We start from the raw sequence: 22,099 nt of genomic DNA, 5'->3' as shown, positions 1-22,099 counted from the left end.
GGAGAGCGACCGCGCGCGGGCTTCTGGGAGATGTAGGCGCCGCTCCCGGCGGGCGCAGCGCGGCCCAGGGCCGAGGCCTGGCGGGAGGTGAGTGCGGCCGGGGCCGGGGGTCTTGAGGTCCTGGGGTCCGGGATGCCTGGGCCTGGGGTCCTTGGGGTGGTGCCCAGTGACAGGACAAGGGGCAACGGGCACAAACTGAGGCACAGGAAGTTCCGTCTGAACATGAGGAAGAACTTCTTCCCTCTGAGGGTGACGGAGCCCTGGCCCAGGCTGCCCAGGGAGGTTGTGGAGTCTCCTTCTCTGGAGATATTCAAGACCCGCCTGGACAAGGTCCTGTGCAGCCTGCTGTAGGTGACTCTGCTTCGGCAGGAGGGTTGGACTAGATGACCCACAGAGGTCCCTTCCAACCCCTACTATTCTGTGATTCTGTGGGTCGGGGCCTGGGGGCTTTGGGTGGTCCTGGACGCCTGGGGGCCAGGGCCTGGAGTCTGGGGTCCAGAACGCCTAGGCCTGGACCAGGCCGGGGGTCCTTGGGGCCTGGGGCCCAGGGCCTCGGGTCTTTCGGTCCTGTGCGCCTGGGCCGGGGCCTGGGGGCTGGGATCCGGGACGCCTGGGCCAGGGGTCCTTGGTGCCAGGGGTATTTGGGACCGGCGGTATTGGGGTCCTGGGGTCCAGGATCCGGGGCGGGGGCCCTTGGGGCCTGGGGACCGGAGCCTGGGGTCTTTGGGTCCTGGGCGCCTGGCTGGGGCCTGAGGTCCGGGATCCGGGATGCCTGGGCCTGGGCCGGGGGCGCTATGGGGCCTGGGGTCTTTGGGTCCTGGGCGCCTGGGCCAGGGCCTGGGGTCTTTGGGGCCTGTGCTGGGACCCAGGATCCGGAGCGCCTGGGCCTGGGGGGCCTGGGGGCCTGGGGGCCGGGGCCTGGGGTCTTTAGGTCCTGGGCGCCTGGTCTGGGGCCTGAGGTCCGGGATGCTTGGGCCTGGGCCGGGGGACCTGGGGTCCTTGGGGCCTGGGCGCCTGGGCCGGGACCCGGGATGCGGGATCCGGGATGCCTAGGCCTGGGCCAGGCCGGGGGTCCTTGGGGTCGGGTCCTGGACTCTTTGGGTCCTAGGTGCCTGGGCCGGGCTGGGGACCGGGGGTCCTGGGGTCCTTGGGGCCTGGGCCGGCAGTCTAAGGGCCTTGCCTGGGCCGCGGATCAAACCGCCACCTCCCTCCTTGCACGCCTTCCCTTCAGCGGCTCCCACTGAGCACCCTGCGCGTTCGTTCCCTGCAGCGAGCTCGGCCCCGTCGGCGCAGGCCGGTGGGCTCCAGCCCCCGGTGCAGCTGCGGCGGTGAGGCCCGCTGGGTGCACGCTGCCCGGACCCGGCGCCGGCCCTGCTCGGGGGCAGGAGACGCCCCTTGCCAGGGGGGGAGCGGGGGAGAAAGAGGGGTTCGTGTCCGTGTCCTCGAGGCTCGGCCCCTCGGGGGAGCTGGGGGTGAAACTCGGGGTTCGCTCTGCTTGGTCGGGATGGGGGCTCCCAAGTGGGGGGTAGGTGGTGGGGGTCCCCGCAGCCGGGGACGCTCACAGGCCGTGGACGGGCCCGGCGTGGCTGAGCAGAATGGAGTGGGAACGCTCCCCTTCCCGCTCGCCGCCTGCTCCTTGCGCTTGTCTTCCCGCTTCACCCCTCGAGGGCGAAGGGGCCCCTGGGCGGTGGGAGAGGGAGAATCTGCGTCTGGAAGGGGAGGGCAGACAATGGGGGTTGTAAAATTGAAGTCGTCCTGCGGCGGGGTTCTTGTTAAACAAGCATCTACATTAAATTTCAGAGCAGATCCTCATGTGACGCTCGCTCTGTCGTTTCATTTGTCTCGGCCGCCCGGGAAGAGCGCGTGGTCTGGCTGCGCAGTCGTTTGTCTTAATTTATTTATGTTTGGTTCCCCGCGTGCAGCTGCTGTGGGAGGTCTGTGGGATTCCTGGGGTAGAGCAAAGCCTCTGCTTGTGCTGGAAGCCCACACAGCGGCTGGAAGGTGCCTGACCTGTTCCTGTGCCCTGGCTGTAGCGTGATCCCTTAGGCCGGGCCTTTGAAGAGCTCAGTTATTATTTTTCAACGTTAACTGCTCGGGATTGTCACTAAGACAAATCTCCCCGGTAGCCTCTGAACCACTGCCGCGAGGATGGGTCTGCGCAGCCTCGGGTCGGTGTCAGTCCCACATCGAGCTCTGGATTTACACCGGACCTGCTGGAGAGCAGCTCTGCGGAGAGGGACTGGGTGTCCTGGGGAATGACAGGGTGACCATGAGCCAGCAGTGTGCCCTGGCTGCCCAGAAGGCCAATGGGATCCTGGGGTGCATCAAGAGGAGTGTGGGCAGCAGGTCGAGGGAGGTTCTCCTCCCCCTCTGCTCTGCCCTAATAAGGCCCCATCTGCAGTGCTGTGTCTAGTGCTGGGCTCCCCAGTTCAAGAAAGATGAGGAGCTGCTGGAGAGAGTCCAGCGCAGGGCTGCGAGGATGAGGAGGGGACTGGAGCATCTCTCCTACGAGGAGAGGCTGAGGGAGCTGGGCTTGTTCAGCCTGGAGAAGAGAAGGCTGAGAGGGGACCTTAGAAATGCCTCTAAATATCTGCAGGGTGGGGGTCAGGAGGACGGGGCCAGACTCTTTCCAGTGGTGCCCAGTGACAGGACAAGGGGCAACAGGCGCAAACTGAAGCAGAGGAAGCTCCAGCTGAACCCGAGGAAGAACTTCTTCCCTCTGAGGGTGATGGAGCCCTGGCCCAGGCTTCCCAGGGAGGCTGTGGAGTCTCCTTCTCTGGAGATATTCCAGCCCCGCCTGGCCGCGGTGCTGTGCAGCCTGCTCTGGGTGACCCTGCTTGGTCAGGGGGTTGGGCTGGGTGACCCACAGAGGTCCCTGCCAACCCCGGCCATGCTGGGATTCTGTGATTCTGTAATGGAGGTCAGAATCTGTCCTGCTGTCGCTGTGACGGTGCTGGCAGACTCTGAGGGCGTTCCTCATGTTCCCATGGAGGTACGGGCTTGTTGGAATTGGCAGCTGGGTATCGTAAGCTTGGCACTTGGATTGAATTCACATCTGTCTGGGTACCCAAAGTGGCTGCAATAGCCCTGAGCCTGGGCTGCGAGACAGCAGGAAATGGAGGTCGAGGCCCAGCAGCGATTCTCAGGGTTCAGCGGGGAGAAAAGCGCTCACACCCAGGTGAAAACACACTACCGGGTCGCCTGCTTCCCTCGGCCCGCAGCTCGGGGAAGTCGGTGCAAGAACCCCGGGAGAGGCCTGGAGAAGAGCTGTGGCTGGCGGGGCGCGGTGTGGAGTGTTCTGGCAGCCGTCTGAGCCGGGGAGATGCAGGATGGTGCACAGGAGGTCCTGCCTGGGCCTCTACCGAGCGCCGCGGCCGGAGGAGCGCAGCACCTGCTCGGTGCCATGGAACCTGCCATTTCTTGTAAAACATTCCTCCAAGAGGCTTACGGCAGAGGATTTTTTTTTTTGTTAATACTTTTAAGCGTTGAGATACAAGACAAAGCCCTGGGTGTTTTTTTGTGTTTGGATTTATGCAGAAAGACGTCAAAGCCAATGCAAAGGCTGCCTGAAATTGTTTGTGGCGGCCTGTGGGTCCGGGGGTCTGCTCGCCTGAATTCAATTGCAAATTAGGGTCCAGAAATGTGAAGAGGAAATCGCCGAGATGAAGCAGTTCTTTATAAAGCAGCTACATTTACTTCATTCCGTAATGACTAAGATGGATTTAATTAGAGAACAACTCTGTTTTCGGCTGAATAATGCTCTTTGTTTACTGTTGGAGCCATTAGGGAAAATGGAAGTAGGTTAGGCGGCGTTGCTCAGAAGCAGCTTTTGTTCCTCCGTGCGAGTTCAGCGCGGAGCACGGTGGATTGCTGATACTGCAGAGAGCCGTCAGCATCCAGCCAAGATAATCCACGCAACTGAATTCTTAAAAAGATGGAAATGAGCGGTCGGTGTAATCCTTGGAGGGGGCGATCCCTGGGCCAATCTCCTGCTCCTCTAATTGCTTTCTCTGTTCCGCTCGTCCCCTGCCCTGGGAATTGCGAGGGGAATTTGGGAGCCGGCACTGCCGGGGTGCGGGATCTGGCTGCCTGAAATCTGTAGGAGCTTTCTGTCCCCGATGTCGGGGAAGGAGGGGGAGCGAGCTGCTGCAATTACTGCTGTCGGGGTGATGAAAGGAGAAGTTTGAAATGCGGTTTCAAAGGCTGGCTGCTGCTGGGCTTCTGCAGGCGGAATTCCCATTGCGATCAGTGGAAACTTGAGTGGGACCGCTGCAGAATCTCATTTGTTCTCCCCGCTAGCAGCAGCCGCTGCCGCAGAGATGGAGTGCAGGAGCCAGCAGCTGAGGCAGGAAGCTTTTATCTTGCCCCAAGCTCTGGGAGGCTGCGGCGTGAGGTGCGGAAGGGGGATTGGTCGGCTCTGAAAAGCCACGCCAGAACCTGCCAGTGGGCCAGACGCGGAGGGCGAGAGTGTGCCTGCTGGGTTCCAGCAGCGCCACCGCGCTGGCTGCAAAGCTCTGGGATGAGCTGGCAAAGGATGGGGGCACGTTATGGCACGAGGTTCGTTAAGCAGCACTTGGTTTCGGCTGCTTGGGCTGGAGCAGGGCGCTGTCAGACCCCAAGCCCCAGAGCTGAGTTACACCCGCCGAGCGGGAGCCGGGTCGGCTTGTGTGCGGGTGAAGTGACCTCCCGGCGGGGTGTTTCACCCGGAGAACACGGAAAGGACCACAAACCAAAGAGACTTCCAGTTCTGCTGAGCCTTTGGGCGTTTTACCTTCCACGTGAAGGTTTGCAAGCCGATTCGAAAGGATCAGTAGATCTCTCCACTGAGTGCAGATGGAGGGGAGCACGCTTTAACGTGTGTTGTGTGGTGCGAGAGCTTTCCAGGGGCTCGATTCTGAAGCAGCCGTTCTCGGGCGCGGAGGAAGGACGGGCGTTTGGCGCGGTTGCTGGCGCGATGCCGGGGTGGATAGCTGGCAGGAGGGCTCGGCAGAGCTGCCTGAGCGCAGCGTGCTGGGCTCTGAGGGATTGCCTGTTGCTGCTGCTCTTCCCGCTGATTCCTGGGGATTGTTAAGGAGGCTGTGATTGATTCCGACCCTGTTTTATTTATAAAATCTTTATTTCTCGTGCTGGTCTCCGTGCCATTTTTTTAACGCATTTAGCTGTCAAGGTGTCAAAAACTGGAGAATTGCCTTTGGAGTTTATCTCCCAGTCCATCCATCTTTGGCGTTTATCAGGTACCTTCGTATCGCTCGGGACAGGACTGACAGCTCCTCCGGGGTGTCTGTTGCACCACCAGCAAGGATAGGCAGTGGGGACACGTAACCACAAACCCTGTCTGCCCTACCGGGGCCTGGCTCCAGGCCCAGCACGGGTGAGAGCACCCAGTCTCTGTCCTGTTACTTCTCGAGACTCCACAGCAGAGTCTCTGGACTACAAATCCAGGTGGGAGAAGCCCCTTTCCCTGTGGAAGGAGAAGGACCGGGCATCTCCGGGTTGCCCTCAGTGACTGTGGGGTTGGGGGTTCTTTCCTCCTGGCTGTAAGGCTGTGGTGATCTGAGGTATTGGAAGTGCTGTCCTTGGAGAAGCAGACCCGTCCTGCTGCCGGGGGCTGGGGAGGGTGAGGAGAGCAGCCCCAGACTGATGCAGGTGAGCTGAATGAAGTGTTACATCTTTCTGTGTTCGTAATGCAGCTTCCCCCGTGCAGAGCAGGCGGGATCGGCTGGTTTGTCATCTTGGAGGAGCTCTGAGTTTCTTCCTTACCTTGTAGAGATGAACGAGGGGGAATTTCCTTCCTCTTGGGTGGCAACAGGAGGTCGCCTGTGGTCCAGGGCTGAAGCCCTGGGGTCCCATGTGGAGGCTGGGGCAGGAATCTCTGGTTCCTTCTGTTTGCACCCTGGGTGGTTTCTACTGCACTGTCCCTGGTGCAGGTGGTGGCTGGGGGCGGCTGCCTCCCTGGGGACTCTGCTCTGTGTGCTCTGAACTCCAGCACGCTCACGGGAAGGGGAATGCTTTTGGCAGAGCTGTTGTGACTTTGGGCGGCAGAGGGAAGAAACGGAGATCCGAGCCTGCTCCACCGTGTATGTGCAGCAGACGCGCCTCGCCAGTCTCTGATGGACGGGAATGTGTACTGGTGGGTCTCGCCGCTTTCTCTGCCTGCCAACCCTAAGTGATTTGAGTTCCTCCTCTTTGGAAGCAGGCGCTGTAAATCTTGGATCCTCCGTCCCCGGGGCAGGCGTGGCTGGGCGCCGAGGAGCTGTCTGATGGTTCCCAGGCCGCGCTGATGCTGCTCTGCCAGAAGAGAGATGGGGAAAAGATACTTCTGTGACTACTGTGACAGGTCCTTTCAGGACAACCTCCACAACAGGAAGAAGCACCTCAATGGAGTGCAGCATCTCAGGGCGAAGAGAGTCTGGTATGACTTATTCCGAGGTGGGTACTACCAGCTGTCTGTCCCTCCCTCGCTGGGGCTGGGGAGGTGATGGATGAGGTGTGGAGGGGGGAACAGATGAAATCAATCAGCGCTGATGGTTTCTGTTCGGATTGTCTGTGCCGGTGAATCGCGGGCCTGATATTGTTGCTGTCAGGCGGTCTCGGAGGCAAAGCCCTCGTGTGTCTGGGTGTGGGAAGGGGAAACTGGATGTCAGCTGGGACGTGAAGTGAGGTGGGAGAGATGGGAAGGTTGTCTCTGAGAGCAGGAGTTGCAGCTAAAGCTCTCTTGGCGTCATGAGCAAACCTGAAAAGGAGACTGGCGAGAGCAAAGAGAGTTGCAGTTTCTGAAGGCGTTCGGTGCCTGCTGCAAACCAGAGTTGCTCTCTGAGGTGCGAGGAGCAAGGAATGGAAGGCAGGCTGTACACGCGTGGGGTGTGGGGGTAGGAAGCTCGCAGCAGTTCTCCGAACCGGGTGGAGGTGTCGCTGCGGAGAGCGGCCACGGGAGAGGCTGAGGATGGCGCCGCTTGACTGGAGACCCCAGAAGGGTGAGCGGGCTGGGGAAGCAGCTCAGAGCAGTGGGGTGCTCGAACCTGTCTTCGCAGAGGAGGAGGGCTGGGTGCACTGAGGTTTTGGCAGAGAAGGAATTGGAATTCTGGGGCTGGAGGCTGCGTCAGGACGTGCTGGAGGAAAGAAAGCCCGGTGTCTTCTGCCTGTTTAACAGGACTCTTCTCACCCAGCTCACCGCTCTGACCTGGCTTGCCACGCAGTTATGTGTGTCTTGGTGCCAGCTAATGTGCATCCAGAGTCTGAGGGTGGGCAGGACTGTCTATTTTGGCACTAGCAAAGACTTAGTTTGGGTTAAACTGGTTGTGAAACTGTTGCAAGTGTGATGTTCTGCTTCCCTGTGGTTGCTCAGGATCAGGAGTTGCAGGCGGTGTTTTTCTCCTGGCTAGCTAGGTGAGGAGCACCCTGCGGAGCTCTGGGTGGCTCTGCCGTCTGCTTAACCGTGCCTGGAAGTTGGAAAGGCTTTCTGGAAGGGTCAGGTGTGAGGGACCAGCAGCCCCAGCACAGCTCTAGCTGGGTCAGTGATGGTGAGGCGTCTTACCTAGTGCTTGTCTTCTCACCGGGCTGCAGCCCTTGATTTTCCTCTGATTGATAAAATTCCTCATCCCATCCCTGACCAGGGGGTTCGTCTCCCTGTGTCCCCAGACTCCGCGGCCTGACGTCAGCCAGTGCAAATTCTTCCACAGCCCACGGGAGCTGCTGTGTCTTCAGGGCTCGTTTTCCCCGGGACATCTCCGAGAGGTGAAGGACCGTTTCAGTGGTGTCCGCTGGAGGCTCGGCACAGGGTTCTGTGAGGCCTCGCACAGAGCTTTTCTGAGAGCCCTGCGAGTCTGCCAGGTCTTTGCTGCACAGAAGCACTGCAGAGTCCTTGCTTTTCCATCATGTTTCTTTTCCCCTACTGACACAGGGAGAAAGCATGAAGCAGAAAGCAAAGACAGTGACGTTTGCAAGCCAGTGAAGAGCTGAAGCCAGGACTGCAGACAGGGACTGTTAACTGTCAGTTTGTCCGTGGCTGGAGCTCCTGGTTGTCATGTAAAGTGGCTTCCCGCCAGGCAACTGGCCTGCCTGGGACGGTGACAAGATGGGGTAGTGCTGCACAAGGGATCTTCACCCTGCTCGGTGTTTCGTCCTTTGTCTCTCCTAGATGCTGCCGCTATCCTGCAAGAGGAGCAAACCAAGAAACCTTGTCGGAAGTTTCTGCAAACGGGTGAGTTCTGCTGTGGTGGAAAGAACTGCCTGAGCTCCAGCAGCTCCTGCGGGAGCCAGCCCAGGGCTGTTTGGAGAGCCCTGGTGTGTCTGTTTGTCTTGGAGGGAGCGGAGGGCTTGCGCCTGTGTCCCCGGCGTGCAGGTGTGATGGGTCTTGGGTCTGCATGCGTGTTTGCAAGGGAGGACCTTGTGTGTGCGGCTCTCGTGCAACATCATGGCTTTTGTTCCAGGACAGTGTGATTTTGGGTCCAACTGCAGATTTTCCCACATGACAGAGCAGGACCTGGAGAAGCTGAGCGCCCAGGTTCAAGGTGAGTCCTTGAACGAGAAAATGTCCGGGGATCTCTGAGGGGGGGGAGTTGCTGCAGGGAGCGTGGGCTGCGTAGGGGCGCATGAGGGGTCGTGCAGCGAGAGCCTGCGATCCCATGCTGCCTGCCCGCAGCGAGCCGAGCGTGGATCCCTCCCGCCTGTCCCGCAGTGCTGTGCGAGCCTGCAGCGTGCCTGTAAGTGCTGCAGTTCTTCATACGCTTTCTGCTCTGGAGCTGCTGGCACAGGCGCAAGCCTGGAGCTGAGCAGTGCTGTTACTGCTTAGCAGCAAACATCCGAGGCAGAGTGGGCTTTCGGAGCCCTCGGGGTTTTGTTCAGTCAGGGAATAAAAGCTGTCAGCAGCAGAGGGCACTGGTACATCACTTCCCCTTAAATTTATGGATTTGATTTCCCCCCACCTCTCTGCTATTACCAGGGAGCTGCTGCTTCCGCTCCTGGGGAGAGCTGGCCTGCCGTAGGTTGGGTTGTCCTGAGGAGAGGACATGGGGTGTTGGATCCAGCAACGGCCTCGCTCACGTGGCATTGGGTGGAACTGGAGTCTGGGCAGAGGACGAATGGCGACTGCTCCCCTGCCGTCGGTCTCCAGAGCACGCTGGAACTCTGTCGTTCCGGGAGTAGCACCTCCTTGCCCTAAAAGGGGTGGCAGCTCCATGTTCTCTGTGGGATTCGTTGCTTTGGTGGTTAGAGAAAACGTGAGTGGCGTGTTGGTGAGAACTTGTGGAATGTTTGAGGTCTCCACTGGAGATCGCCTAGTCCCGACCCTGCCTTGCTGAAAGCAGGGAAAGCTAGAGCAGGGTGCTCAGGACCACGTCCAGTAGGGGTTGAGGATCTCCAAGGCTGGGGACTCTGCAACTGCAGCGGGTAGCCTGTTGCAGTGCTTGATCACGTTTGCATTAAAAATGTTTTTGGGGTGTTTTTTTAATATTTAAATGGAAATTCCTCTATTTGTTGTTTTGTTTGGGGGTTTTTTTGAATATTTAAGTGGAAATTCCTCTATTTTGGTTTGTACCCATTGTCTGTTGCCTTTGCTGGGCTCCCTCCAGTACCTCCCTGTCTCTGTGGTGCTGGGGGCCAAGCACCAGGCACAGCACCCGGACGTGGCCTCACCAGTGCGGAGCAGAGAGGAAGGCTCGCTTCCTCGTCCTGCTGGCAGCGGTCCTCCTCAGGCAGCCCAGCCTCTGAGCAGGTCCTGTGCCCACACCGCTGCCTGCAGCCAGCTGGTTTTCTGCCAACAGTCTGGCAAAACCAGGCTGAGGTGCTGGAAGCCTGTCTGTGTCCGTGTGTCACACCTAGGAGATCCGGGCTGTGCGTGGGACAGAGATCCTCTCGTGGCCCTCCGAGGGATCAAACGCGGGGAGGCAGGGCGCTGGGAAGCTGGCGGAGCGGGAGGAAGGCAGGCGCTCCGGAGCTGCTCCAGCCCTCGCCATTGCTGAGTCAGGCTGCGAGTCCCCGAGGTGACTCTGTGAATCAGTGGCTGAGCGAGGCTGGCAGTCGATAAAACCCGTCTCGTCGGGCCGCTCCAGCCAGCCCTCCTCGCAGCGGCAGTGCTGGGCTGGCGGCCACGCTCCTCTTCCGTGCTGCCAGCCCAGAACCGCTCCCCGAGCTTCTCAGCTGCGGGGTGGAAGCGCTGGGCTCCTGAGGTGGCACGGGGTGTCGGCGCGTTTGCAGGAACCCGGCGCGTTTCCAGTCACTGAGGGCTGTTCATCGCAGGGGCGGGGAAAGCGCTTGGAGCGGAGCGGAGCTGCGGGGCAGGGCTGGCAGGCTTCTTGGCGCTGGGGCAGATTTCTTTGCCAATTACACTTGTTACTGAATATTGACTTCTGTCAAACGGGTCGAGTGTAAGTGGAGAACTGGCTAGTGAGAGCGCCGATTCCTGGGAGATTACTTGGAAACCTTATGTTTGTATTGCCAAGTCAAACATTTAATTAAACAATTAGACTTCAAGGAGCGGTGGCCGGGGGACAGCAGGGTGCCTGTTCCCTGGCTGTGCTGCTCGAACGTGAATGCCTGGTTGTAGGCTGACGTCCTGCTCACCTCTCTCGTGGCGGTGCTCCGCAGACGTCCCGTGCGAGCCAAGCGAGCAGGCTGAGCATCACGTAGACCTCTCAGTCTGGTCAGCTGAGCCCACAGAGAGCTTGGAGGGGTTTGGTGGAGGCAAGGTTCATCCCATAATGCGGTAGACCGGGCTGGGGGGAACAGCTGCCCAAGCCAAGCCGCCACTTGGTGAGCTGTGGGGACGTGTCTGCACCAGTACAGGCTGGGGCAGACCTACTGGAGAGCAGCTCTGTGGAGAGGGACCTGGGTGTCCTGGTGGATGACAGGTTGACCATGAGCCAGCAGTGTGCCCTGGGTGCCAAGAAGGCCAATGGGATCCTGGGGTGCATCACGAGGAGTGTGGGCAGCAGGGCGAGGGAGGTTCTCCTTGCCCTCTGCTCTGCCCTAGTAAGGCCTCATCTGCAGTGCTGTGTCCAGTGCTGGGCTCCCCAGTTCAAGAAAGATGAGGAGCTACTGGAGAGAGTCCAGCGCAGGGCTACGAGGATGAGGAGGGGACTGGAGCATCTCTCCTACGAGGAGAGGCTGAGGGAGCTGGGCTTGTTCAGCCTGGAGAAGAGAAGGCTGAGAGGGGACCTTAGAAATGCCTCTAAACATCTGCAGGGTGGGGGTCAGGAGAACGGGGCCAGACTCTTTCCAGTGGTGCCCAGTGACAGGACAAGGGGCAACGGGCACAAACTGAAGCAGAGGAAGTTCCAGCTGAACCCGAGGAAGAACTTCTTCCCTCTGAGGGTGACGGAGCCCTGGCCCAGGCTGCCCAGGGAGGCTGTGGAGTCTCCTTCTCTGGAGATATTCCAGCCCCGCCTGGCCGCGGTGCTGTGCAGCCTGCTCTGGGTGACCCTGCTTGGGCAGGGGGCTGGGCTGGGTGACCCACAGAGGTCCCTGCCAACCCCGACCATTCTGTGATTCTGTGTCACTGCTCCTGAGGCTACTGGAGCGAAGGTGTCTCGGATGGCGAGACTTCGGGCGCAGTTTAAGGCAGGCTTGTGTGCTGGCAGGTTGGACTGAGGTCACGCAGGAGACCTGATCCTCGTAGCACGTCCATCAGGCGCCTCCATTGGTGATGTCCGCATTCGCCGTAGCACCTGGGCCCGAGGGTCCTGCACTACGAGGTGTCGCAGGCTGCAGCCGGTGGGATGGTACGGTGCAGGTCAGAGCAGCGGTCTGGATCGGGCTGCCTCCCACTGAATGCCAGTGTCCTCGGAGACTCCCGTCTGAATCCGCAGCATCTGGCAGGTTTTGGGAGGCTTGCAGCCCGGGGTGGTCAGGGATCTGAGGCGAGCTGGGAGGCTGGAAGATGCAGAGCCCTCGCACCGTTCTGTGCAGAGCCTGGTGTGACCGTGCCGGAGATGAGCGTGCTCTGCTTCCGGTGGGGTCAACCTGGATGGTCTCGTGGTGGGTCCACACTGCTGCCTGACTCGGCTTGCCTCGGCTCTGGTGTGGGTGTGGAAGAGGAGGAGCTGTCAGGCTGTCTCCCCTCGCGCAGGGGCAGGCGCCTCAGAAGAAGCTGCGCAGAAATCCCGTGGTGCAGCGGTGTGGCCCTGCTAACCCCTGTTCCGGGGCAGGCTCGCCTCCTAAACCACAGCAAAGCCCTTGCTGACTTCTGTCAACGCTGCTAAACCGTGGTGGCACTTCTTTGTCGTGTAAATATTGAACCTGCCCCTGACTCCCTGTGAAGCGTTCGGTGTTGGTAGTTCTGTGCTGGTGAGCTCCGAATGGTGCTTTTTTATTATGGCCAAAGGAAACATGACATTGTTCTGAACATTTGCCCTTCTTAACGCGGGGAATTCGCCCTCTTGTTTGTGTTAGTCTTGTGGGTGAAGTAGGAAAATTTCTGGACAGTTCGCTGTTCTGTAACAGCTTCCAGAGTGTCCTAGTTTGGCTTCAGCGTTTCTGCACCCCATAGAATATACTCATCAAGAAGCAACAGTTTCCACTCCCAGCTGTTACCGCGTCAGAGCATTAGCCTTCTGCATCTGCTGCATCATTCATCAGCGAGACACTTCCAGGCTGTCGTTGTAAGTACAGTCATGTCAGGAAAAGTCACTGTCAGATTGCCGCCTTCTTGCTGATGGTTACCGGCTCCCCGCTAATCTGCGTCACGTCGGCCGGGGGTGTTGACACAGCCCAGCCTCACCGGTGAGCTCCAGCTAGCCAGAGCTGCAAGGGGAGGGTCAGGGCGCAGTCAGGCGAGTGTCTGCGATATATCCGTGTGACTGAAAGAGTGGCCCTGCTGGGGCGGCTGTGGTCACCCGGGTTAACTCGATGATGAGCAGGAGAAGGAGTGTTCTCACAGTCGGCTGCCGCTGCTTGGCTGCGGGGTGAGAACTTCCACAGAATCACAGAATCCCAGAATGTTGGGGTTTGGCAGAGCCCTCTGGCAGGATCAGGTCTCCTGCGTGACCTCAGTCCAACCTGCCAGCACACAAGCCTGCCTTAAACTGCGCCCGAAGTCTCGCCATCCGAGACACCTTCGCTCCAGTAGCCTCAGGAGCAGTGACACAGAATCACAGAATGGTCGGGGTTGGCAGGGACCTCTGTGGGTCACCCAGCCCAGCCCCCTGCCCAAGCAGGGTCACCCAGAGCAGGCTGCACAGCACCGCGGCCAGGCGGGTCTCGAATATCTCCAGAGAAGGAGACTCCACAGCCTCCCTGGGCAGCCTGGGCCAGGGCTCCGTCACCCTCAGAGGGAAGAAGTTCTTCCTCGGGTTCAGCTGGAACTTCCTCTGCTTCAGTTTGTGCCCGTTGCCCCTTGTCCTGTCACTGGGCACCACTGGAAAGAGTCTGGCCCCGTTCTCCTGACCCCCACCCTGCAGATGTTTAGAGGCATTTCTAAGGTCCCCTCTCAGCCTTCTCTTCTCCAGGCTGAACAAGCCCAGCTCCCTCAGCCTCTCCTCGTAGGAGAGATGCTCCAGTCCCCTCCTCATCCTCGTAGCCCTGCGCTGGACTCTCTCCAGTAGCTCCTCATCTTTCTTGAACTGGGGAGCCCAGCACTGGACACAGCACTGCAGGTGGGGCCTTACTAGGGCAGAGCAGAGGGGAAGGAGAACCTCCCTCGCCCTGCTGCCCACACTCCTCTGGATGCATCCCTAATGCATTCCGAAGCTGCTTGTATTGCAGGGCCTCATCAAGCCCGTCTCTCAGCCGCAGCCTGCCGCTGTGTCTGTGCTCTGGAGGAGTCTGGGCTGCCACATCTTCTGGCCCGGGGAGGGAGCTGAAGGATCACGTGTAAATCTCTTTGCTGGGTGACCTGCTCGGTGCTGCATCCTACATACGGTGGTGCCTCATTCGGGAAGAAAACTCATGCTAGAAGTTGCATGGGGAGAGGAGATAAATCTGGACTCCCGCCCTGGCATCATTAGAGAGGTGCTTCATGACTACAGATGCTCTTTTAATTGGCTGTAATTAGACTTTGAAGCAAACACCCCAGTGAGAATGAGGGGAGGAAGCACCTTCACACCTGCCTTGCTGCTGCAGTCTGGCTGGCTGCACGACCACGTATGAGGAGTAAGGGCTGGTGACTGCGTTTCAGAGTTACATCTTCACAGAATCCCAGCATGGCGGGGTTGGAAGGGACCTCTGTGGGTCATCTAGTCCAACCCTCCTGCCGAAGCAGAGTCACCTACAGCAGGCTGCACTGGACCTTGTCCAGGCGGGTCTGGAATATCTCCAGAGAAGGAGACTCCACAGCCTCCCTGGGCAGCCTGGGCCAGTGCTCCGTCACCCTCAGAGGGAAGAAGTTCTTCCTCATGTTCAGCTGGAACTTCCTCTGCTTCAGTTTGCCCGTTGCCCCTTGTCCTGTCACTGGGCACCACTGGAAAGAGTCTGGCCCCGTCCTCCTGACACCCACCCTGCAGGTATTTAGAGGCATTTCTAAGGTCCCCTCTCAGCCTTCTCTTCTCCAGGCTGAACAAGCCCAGCTCCCTCAGCCTCTCCTTGTAGGAGAGATGCTCCAGTGCCCTCCTCATCCTCGTAGCCCTCCTCTGGACTCTACCTGGTGACATCCAGGGGGTATTTCCAACCTCACGGTGGTTTTGGTGGTCCCTAGATAGGGTGTGTGTGCTTCTGAGCAATACGAGGTGGAAGATTTGCCTTTCTGATGGGCACGCGTCAAGGGGGACAGAGCCAGGCAGTTGCCCGTCCCTGCCACCGTATTCCTCAGCGTGAGGGCTGGAGTGCTTCGGAGCTGCGGGAGCGGGGAGCCAGCTGGATGCCTGTCTGCTCTGGACACCTGGGGCCTCTTTTAGGACAGCGGGAGTCTGGAGTCGTTCCACTGCAGCCAGTGAGCTGCTCTGGATGAGACAGTGAGTTGTGGCTGCTGGAGGCCGTGGGCGCCCACCAGTTCCTGGTGCGGCACACTGGGGCAGTGGCCTCGGGGCTGCCAGCTCTGCCCAGAGAGGCTTTGGCAGGTTTTGGTCGGTTCTGTGCTGGTGCTTGGAGTGGGATGGAAAGAAGATCAGTGGTCGGTGGAGGTGGGAGAGGTTTCCCTCTGTGGTGATCTTCCCTGCCTCATCGAAGCCTCTCAGGAGCTCCCTTACTGAGGTGGGACATGCCCAGGCACTCAGTGGATGGAGAAGCCTGGAACAAAGCCGGGTAAGGTGGCCATGGTCAAGGATGCTAGGGAAGTCTAAGGCAGGAGCTGAGTTCGGATATCCTGAGCAGCGCCCAGCTCTCCAGACTGTGCTTCTTGCCTCGGCTGCTGGGCTGACCCCCAAAGGGGGAGCGGCTGAGGGAGACTCAAGCGACTCAAGCAGTCCTACCTCCAGCCGGACCCTTATCGCCGCGTCGCAGAGCGGCACCGCAGCAGGCTGTCTTTGTGGTGGCAGCGGGTACATCGCCACCCCGCCCAGCAGCAGCAGATGAAAAGGCTGGATGACAAATTATCCATCTCCGGTTGCTCATTGTGTAGCGCGTTTCTGCCATCCTTATTAATATTCAACAGGCAGATGAATAATTGGTTGCCACCACTAGGATGAAGTGATCCTTCACTCTGCCCAAGCAATATTAATTTCACACCCTGTCTGGAAACGTATAATATTTTCCTTAAACGCGTGACATACGGCGGGTAGGTGTGGCGCGGGCTCCTGGGGGGCACGGCTGCAGGTGGCTGCTGCCGGGGTGGGACCACGGGCACGCTGGTCTCCGGATGGGATCAGCGTGTCCCTGGAGGGTTTGTTGCGCGGGGCGAAGGGGAGTGACACGCAGCTGCCTCGGCTTCCTTTTCTCTAGCATCGGTGTTTGTTTTTCAAAGTGTCGCGTTCCCTTCTCCGTTAGGTGGGAACTTTCCACTAGGCTGGAGATCTGACAGCGCTGAGCGGCTCCTCGGCCCGCGCTGCTGACGCGCCGTCGGGAGTGTGACTGTGCCGCTGGTGTCAAGGACTCCTGCCAGACCGTCTTCTGCACCAGCATCCCCTCCTGCTTTGTCACCGGGGAGCTTTGCGAGCTGGGCAGCTGCGCATTTCTGCCCGGTGGGAGGGACTGGGGAGTGCTGGGCTGCCCCAGTGGCTCTGGGCCTTTCTGCCCAGGGAGGACAGTGCTGCAGGATGGGGTACCTGCGGGCATCTGCCCCACGCAGCCCCCCCGGCATGACAGAGGGGCTGAAAGCTTGCAAGGGGCTGAAAGCTTGCAAGGACCTCAGGCTGCCCTGTCCCTCGGTAGACAGCACAGGTTTCCTACTGGTTTCCGTGCTCATTCCCAACTTGTGTGAGAAAATGCAGGACCTTGTTCCTGTCCCTCCCCGGCTCGGCCGTGCTCTGCTCTGACTCTGCACCTAGGCTGAGCAGGGCTGGGCGGCAGCCTCCCACCCTGTCCCTGCAGGGGCTGGGGATGCATCACGCGGCGAGTGCCTTAAACAGACCTGACAGCATCTCTGAAACCCCGTCTCCCGGTTGTACGCACGCTCTGAACCTTTCAGACGCTCGTGGCCTGCCAAGTCTGCATCGATCTGGACAGACGTCCCTGTCACTCCCACCTAACTGGGCAGAGGGGGCAAAGTCCCTCCTGCCAGTTGGAGGGACACATCTTTGGCAATGGCTCAGGGCTCAGGGCCAGCAGAGGCTGTTTTAGGCGAGGATGAGGACGATCTGCCCTGGGGGGAGATGTCGGACTCCCCTTGGTTCGGTGCCCACACCGTCGCCCTGCTCGCTGGCTTAGTTCTTGTTCCCGGCTCTGTCTGGCTGGAGCTGTCACCAGCGAGGAGGCCAAGCCTCGGGTGGCAGGTGGACAGTGGGGGAGGAGGGGCCGCCACGGGCAAATTGCAAACCCTCCACCATAAGAAACTCTGCCGGGTAATGAGCAGCGGGTTTAATGGAGTGTGAGGACTGCAGCGTGAGCGTCTGATAGCCCTCTCTCTCTCAACCAGGGGAGCAGCGATTGAAGGAGCTGCGGCAGGAGGGAGCAGATGTCCCGCCTGGCACCGTCGAGGACTGGCTGGAGAAGAGAGCAAAGAGGCTGAGCGCGGCTCAGAGTAACAGGTACTGGTGTCGGGGAGCGTCCATCCTGCTGCCTCGGGCCCGCACGGTGCAGGGGGGGGGTCCCACCAGAGGGCTGTGGGTGGGAGAGGAGGAGGCGTGGGTGATCAGAGGTCCCAGCTCGATGGGACCCCCTGAGCTCCCATTTCACAGTCGGCCTGCCAGCGCTGCCTGCCTGCTCTTGGCACACGCTGCAGACACGTATGGAGCTGGTCTTGCATGCCCACGTCATTCACGCATGCACGCATCTCCCTGTGTCCTCTTGCTGCCTGCGGCTGCTTCCCCGGGGAAGGCACATGGAGGGCTGCTCTCCGCACAGACGTGCGTGGAAGGACCGTGCTGCCGCGGTGCGGATTATTAATGCTCAGAGTTCAGTGGCAGGCGCCCGGTCTCGTCTGTTGACAGCCTCTCCATCCTCTGGCTGCCCAGCTCTGCCAGTCCTGCCAGCGGGAGGGTGGAATTCGCTCCTCCTCGCGACATTCATTCGGATTGGGGCGCCCGCCGGTGCCTGCTGTTTCGTTGCTCACCTGGCTGTGCTGCAGGCTTAATTGGATGGCGTTTGGGCGGGTGCCAAATCTCTCCTTTGTTCTTTTTCCATTTTCTCCTGTCCTCTCGGTGTTTGGTCTGGGCAGGTTCTTCCTTCTGGTGCTTGTCGGGGCTTGTTGCTCTCTGCGCTCCGTCCATCAGCGTGGCTGCCCTCAGCCTGGCAGCGGGGCTCGCTGGCAGCCGTACCCTTCCTGCCCCCCGCACGCTTCGCTTGCCCTGCTTTGCTTGTCTTGCCCGTGAGTCCCTTCATCTTGGGGCAGATCGTCTCTTACGGAGGGTAGCTGTCGCTGTACCCAGAGGGATTTCCAGACCTTCATAACTTCTCGGTCCCTGCTGCCTCCGAAGATGCACAAGACCTTGGATTTCGGGGGTTGTTGCTTTCTACCCAGCCTCTCTGTCCCTGCAGAAACCAGCTACTGCAGTAACTGAACGCCAGCTGTTCAAAGCTGCTCTTCTACCTGGCCCTGCCGACGCCTGGCCCTGTTGTTCCTCATCTCCCCGTGTGCTCCGCAGCCCTCGCCTTGCCCTTCCGAGCAGCCGTGTGTTCGCTGTGGCTGCCAGAGCCACTGGTTCGCTGGGGGAGAGGGGCTGGTTTGGGCAGGTCCCTGGGCTCCTGGTGCCGGGGGAGTCCGTGCTCTTCCTGAAAATGCTTTGCAGGACGAGCGGCTCCCTCTCCCTCCTGCTGTCCCTGAAAAGTGGCAGAATCTCTGGCAGGGTCTAACAGTGTCTTGGGGACTTTGTGGCTTTGGGGCTGCCTTGCCTGGCTGGTGACGTCAGAGAAGACTGCACAAAGTGGTCGGGAAGGCGCTCCCGAGGGCAGCCATCTCCCGGAGACGATGCTGGAGACCCAGCTCCGCCTCTGTCCGCTCCGGCAGCTCTGAGCAGGAGGGATTCCAGCTGGAGTGGAGGAGGCCCTGGAAGCGCGAGCTCCCTGGGTGCGATGGGAGGCTGTCGCCACGTTGAGCCTCAGCCCGCGAGCGTGGCCGGGGGCTTTCTCGCAGGGTACCTGGCAGGCAGTCGCAGCAGAGCTGCTGCCCTGCGCGGTCTCCAGGGACTCCACAGCGCAAAGGAAACGCTGTGCTGGAGTGGAAGTGGGCACGCACGGCCTTGGGTGAAGGGTAGCACTGTCTTTGAGGCAGTAACATGAGCACTGCTGCTGCCCGTCACCTTGGTTGGCTGCCTGCCTTCCACCCATCGCCGGTTGCGCGGCCGCTCTCCCAGCCTGGCCGGGCTCAAGGCGACAGTCTGCACTGGGAAGCCTGCGCCTGGCGCGTGTTTTTCCCCTCTGCTCTGCCCTGGGAAGGCCCCATCTGCAGTGCTGTGTCCAGTGCTGGGCTCCCCAGCTCAAGAAAGATGAGGAGCTACTGGAGAGAGTCCAGCGCAGGGCTACGAGGATAAGGAGGGCACTGGAGCATCTCTCTTACGAGGAGAGGCTGAGGGAGCTGGGCTTGTTCAGCCTGGAGAAGAGAAGGCTGAGAGGGGACCTTAGAAATGCCTCTAAACATCTGCAGGGTGGGGGTCAGGAGGACGGGACCAGACTCTTTTCAGTGGTGCCCAGTGACAGGACAAGGGGCAACGGACACAAACTGAAGCAGAGGAAGTTCCAGCTGAACCCAAGGAAGAACTTCTTCCCTCTGAGGGTGACGGAGCCCTGGCCCAGGCTGCCCAGGGAGGCTGTGGAGTCTCCTTCTCTGGAGATATTCCAGACCCGCCTGGCCGTGGTGCTGTGCAGCCTGCTCTGGGTGACCCTGCTTGGGCAGGGGGTTGTACTGGGTGACCCACAGAGGGCCCTGCCAACCCCGAACATTTGGTGATTCTGTGATTTTTCAAAGCCACGCTGTGCTGTTGCTTTCTCGAGAGCTGGGGCGGAGCGGGGTGCGGTTCCTGGGGTTCTCGTGGCAGTGGAGCTCTGCCAGGGGGCAGCTGATTTTTAACCCGATTTCCAAAGGGAACGGAGTGTGTCGGTGCACGCGAGTGTGCGCTGCTGCCACAACTGCCGTGAGCCCACTTGCTGCTTTCCATCAGAAGGGGGTCTGAGGCCTCGAGGACACTGAGGTGCTACAGGTTTCGTGAATGTGGAAGTGGGTAGAGGAGAGGGATCCCATTAGCGCCTTCGGAAGGGAAATATTCTTGACCCTTGCTAGGCACGGGAGAACCCGCGTGGGACAGCCGTGCTGGCTGGCAGGCAAGCCTTTGATAGCACTTCTATCTTACGAGACCCCGGGGAATTGAGTACCCAGACAGCATCCTCCCTATTGATTAGTCCTGCTGCTCTCAGAACAGCTCATTAGTTGATAGCTGTGCGGTTCCACCTTGCAGCATGCCTTGTCCTGCTCCCCACCCCACCGTGCTGCTCCTGCGGCAGCGACGGTGCCTGGGCAGAACAAAACGTAACGAGAGGGGCCTGGTGCATGTCCCAGCAGCCTCGTCCCCTCCGTGGCTCGGAAGAATCCCCGTCATGGGGGTGAGCATTGGACCAAATGACTTTGCTCAGCGTTCGTTGCCTGGAAGACGCTGCACTCAACTTCTGTAGCTGGCTTTCGGCCATGTCGTCGGCCCTGCAGGGAGGGAGGGGACGGTGCTGCTTCTCCGGAGCATTATGTAAAGGAGTTTGATTAGATTTCTTCTGGCATAACAATTAAAAAGATTCATCAGGATCGGAGGTGGAGGCCTGAGAAGCTGGAAGGCTGCTGTCAGGGCTTCTGCTAAAGAACAAATGAGTTCCCTGCACTCGGGAATTGATGGAGAAGGTGCGTTTCCCGTGAATTTAAAGCTGCCCTGGCCAGGCGCTGTCTGCAGCTGGAGACGAGGGAGCGATGCTTCTCGCTTTTGTGCTTCGGTCAGGTGCGGTGTCTGCAGCGGCCTCAGCCCGTGAAGCTGAGGGAGAGAGGCAGAGCGCGTCCTGGGCTGCGAGTCGGAGGGGGAAGGCTGTTCCCTCTGCTGAAGGGTGCTTCTCTGAAAGCACCCCGTCCTGTTGGCAGCTCCTCCGCTTCCGAGGGGCCCTTGTCCTTCGGGAAGTGCACAGCTGGCTTGGGATTCGGGCTGCTCGGGAAGAAACATCTGCTGATTTCGTTTGTTCTGCTGAAAATTCAGCTGCGTGAGGAGGGGAGAGCGGCTGGGAGCAGGGGGCACCCAGCTCCGAGCCCCTGCTGCCAGCAGCTGTGCCCGGGGCTGGGGCTGCTGCCCGCTCTTCCCCCCGCAGCCCCCCTCACCTCCGTGCTCCCACTCTGTTTCTCGGTGGCATCCACGACGCTGCGGGGATGGGCTGAGGGGGTTCCGCAGCAGCTCGGCTCTTTGGAGGGGGGTGACTCTACCTGCTTGCTGATGCCCAAAGCCCTGCTGAGCGGGGGGCTGGCGGAGGGGCCTGGGGGAGCTCAGCCCCTACGCCGAGCCTTGCCGTCAGGCTGACACCCCTTCCGTCTCCCCACCTCCACAGCGCTCTGCCTGAGAAACCAGCGCCCTTCCAGTACCCGCCGGGCTGGCCACCGGCGCGGGAGCTGCCCCCGTCCCTGCAGGCCCCCCCACCCGGAGGGTGGCCAGTCCCCCCCGGCCTGCAGTGGGGCTGAGCCGCAGGGACCCCCGGAGCTCCTGCTGGAGAAGGACCGCTTCCTCGCCTGCTCTGGGAAGGGGACGGGATTATTTATATACACTTTTATAGCAATAAAACCTGCTCCCCCGGTGCAGCCTGCCTGTGTCGTGTGGTTTCTCGGCTGGGGTGACCCGCTGGGGCAGTTGTCTCCCCGCCGCTGGAGCGGGGTCTGCCGTCGGCTGGAAGGCGTCCGTCCCCTCGGAGCGTGCTGCCTGTGCTGGGCTTGGGGCGGCGGATCTGGGCTGGGAAGGAAGCTGTAACCAGGCTTGTAAAATTCATGTTTAACGTCTCCTCCACTGCTTAGGACTTAGGTTTGCTGCTGTTAAATCCAGTGTGTAAAACGGCTGCGGTTTGGGTGCCGGAGCTCCTAATGAAGAGCTGGGGGAGCTCCTGTGAGCCCTCCGCTCCCACGGTGCCGCAGGTGAGGAGCAAGGAGGGAAAAACATCCCATGGTTTCTCCTTCTCCGGGAAATGAAGTAAGTGGTGAGTGCCAGCGGGGCAGAGGCCTCCCGGGCCGCTCCCTGCCACGGGAGCTGCCTGGCCAGGCACGTGTGCGGGGGGCTGGCGCTGGGAGGGGGCGAGGAGGGTCTCCATGGCCCCCCTGCCTGCTGCGGGGCTGCACTGGGAGCCCAGGACCCGGCGCGGGGGGCCAGGGAGCCCAGCCTGCCTGCCTCCAGCTTCTCCTCCTCCTCGCTGCCCTTGGAAGAACGCAGGGGTGCTTTTAGGGCGCAGCGTTGGCGTGGCCACGCTCAGCCCAGCCCCGTGGCTGCCGCAGCCGGAATTTCACAGCGTCTCCTCACCAGGAAAGGAAGGGATGGCCAAGGCCCTTGGCTTTCTCGGGAGGCCGGGTGGGCGCTCAGCCTCATGGGGGGCTTGTGGGCAGCAGCTCCCCAGCAGCGGGTCTGTCCAGGACACC

At 60.4% G+C, this 22,099-nt stretch overlaps 1 protein-coding gene across 3 annotated transcripts; it reads left to right on the top strand.

Moving 5' to 3' along the window:
- Positions 1 to 21,277, top strand: ZMAT5 (zinc finger matrin-type 5). 3 transcript variants are annotated; one of them, XM_075434760.1, is made up of 6 exons: positions 1 to 87; positions 6,197 to 6,429; positions 8,138 to 8,200; positions 8,430 to 8,510; positions 16,940 to 17,051; positions 21,031 to 21,277. In XM_075434760.1, exons 2-6 carry the CDS (start codon positions 6,303 to 6,305, stop codon positions 21,158 to 21,160), a joined length of 513 nt encoding a protein of 170 aa, XP_075290875.1. In that variant the 5' UTR covers positions 1 to 87; positions 6,197 to 6,302; the 3' UTR covers positions 21,161 to 21,277. The 3 variants fall into 3 exon arrangements, with proteins under 3 accessions (XP_075290875.1, XP_075290876.1, XP_075290877.1); XM_075434761.1 differs by having other exon boundaries at positions 5 to 87; positions 6,194 to 6,429; XM_075434762.1 differs by lacking the exon at positions 1 to 87 and adding an exon at positions 250 to 330.
- Positions 21,278 to 22,099: the final 822 nt, after the last annotated feature.

Source organism: Opisthocomus hoazin, chromosome 13 (genome assembly GCF_030867145.1).
Source record: "Opisthocomus hoazin isolate bOpiHoa1 chromosome 13, bOpiHoa1.hap1, whole genome shotgun sequence".
In the NCBI taxonomy this organism is placed as follows: domain Eukaryota; kingdom Metazoa; phylum Chordata; class Aves; order Opisthocomiformes; family Opisthocomidae; genus Opisthocomus; species Opisthocomus hoazin.
Note: the sequence above shows the minus strand (reverse complement) of the source record. Positions and strands in the feature narration are given on the sequence as shown.

Coding starts and splice junctions, on each gene's coding strand:
- ZMAT5 (XM_075434760.1), top strand. CDS start 6,303: ATGGGGAAAAGATACTTCTGTGACTACTGTGACAGGTCCTTTCAGGAC. Junction 6,430..8,137: donor CTGGTATGACTTATTCCGAG/GTGGGTACTACC, acceptor TGTCTCTCCTAG/ATGCTGCCGCTATCCTGCAA. Junction 8,511..16,939: donor GCTGAGCGCCCAGGTTCAAG/GTGAGTCCTTGA, acceptor TCTCTCAACCAG/GGGAGCAGCGATTGAAGGAG.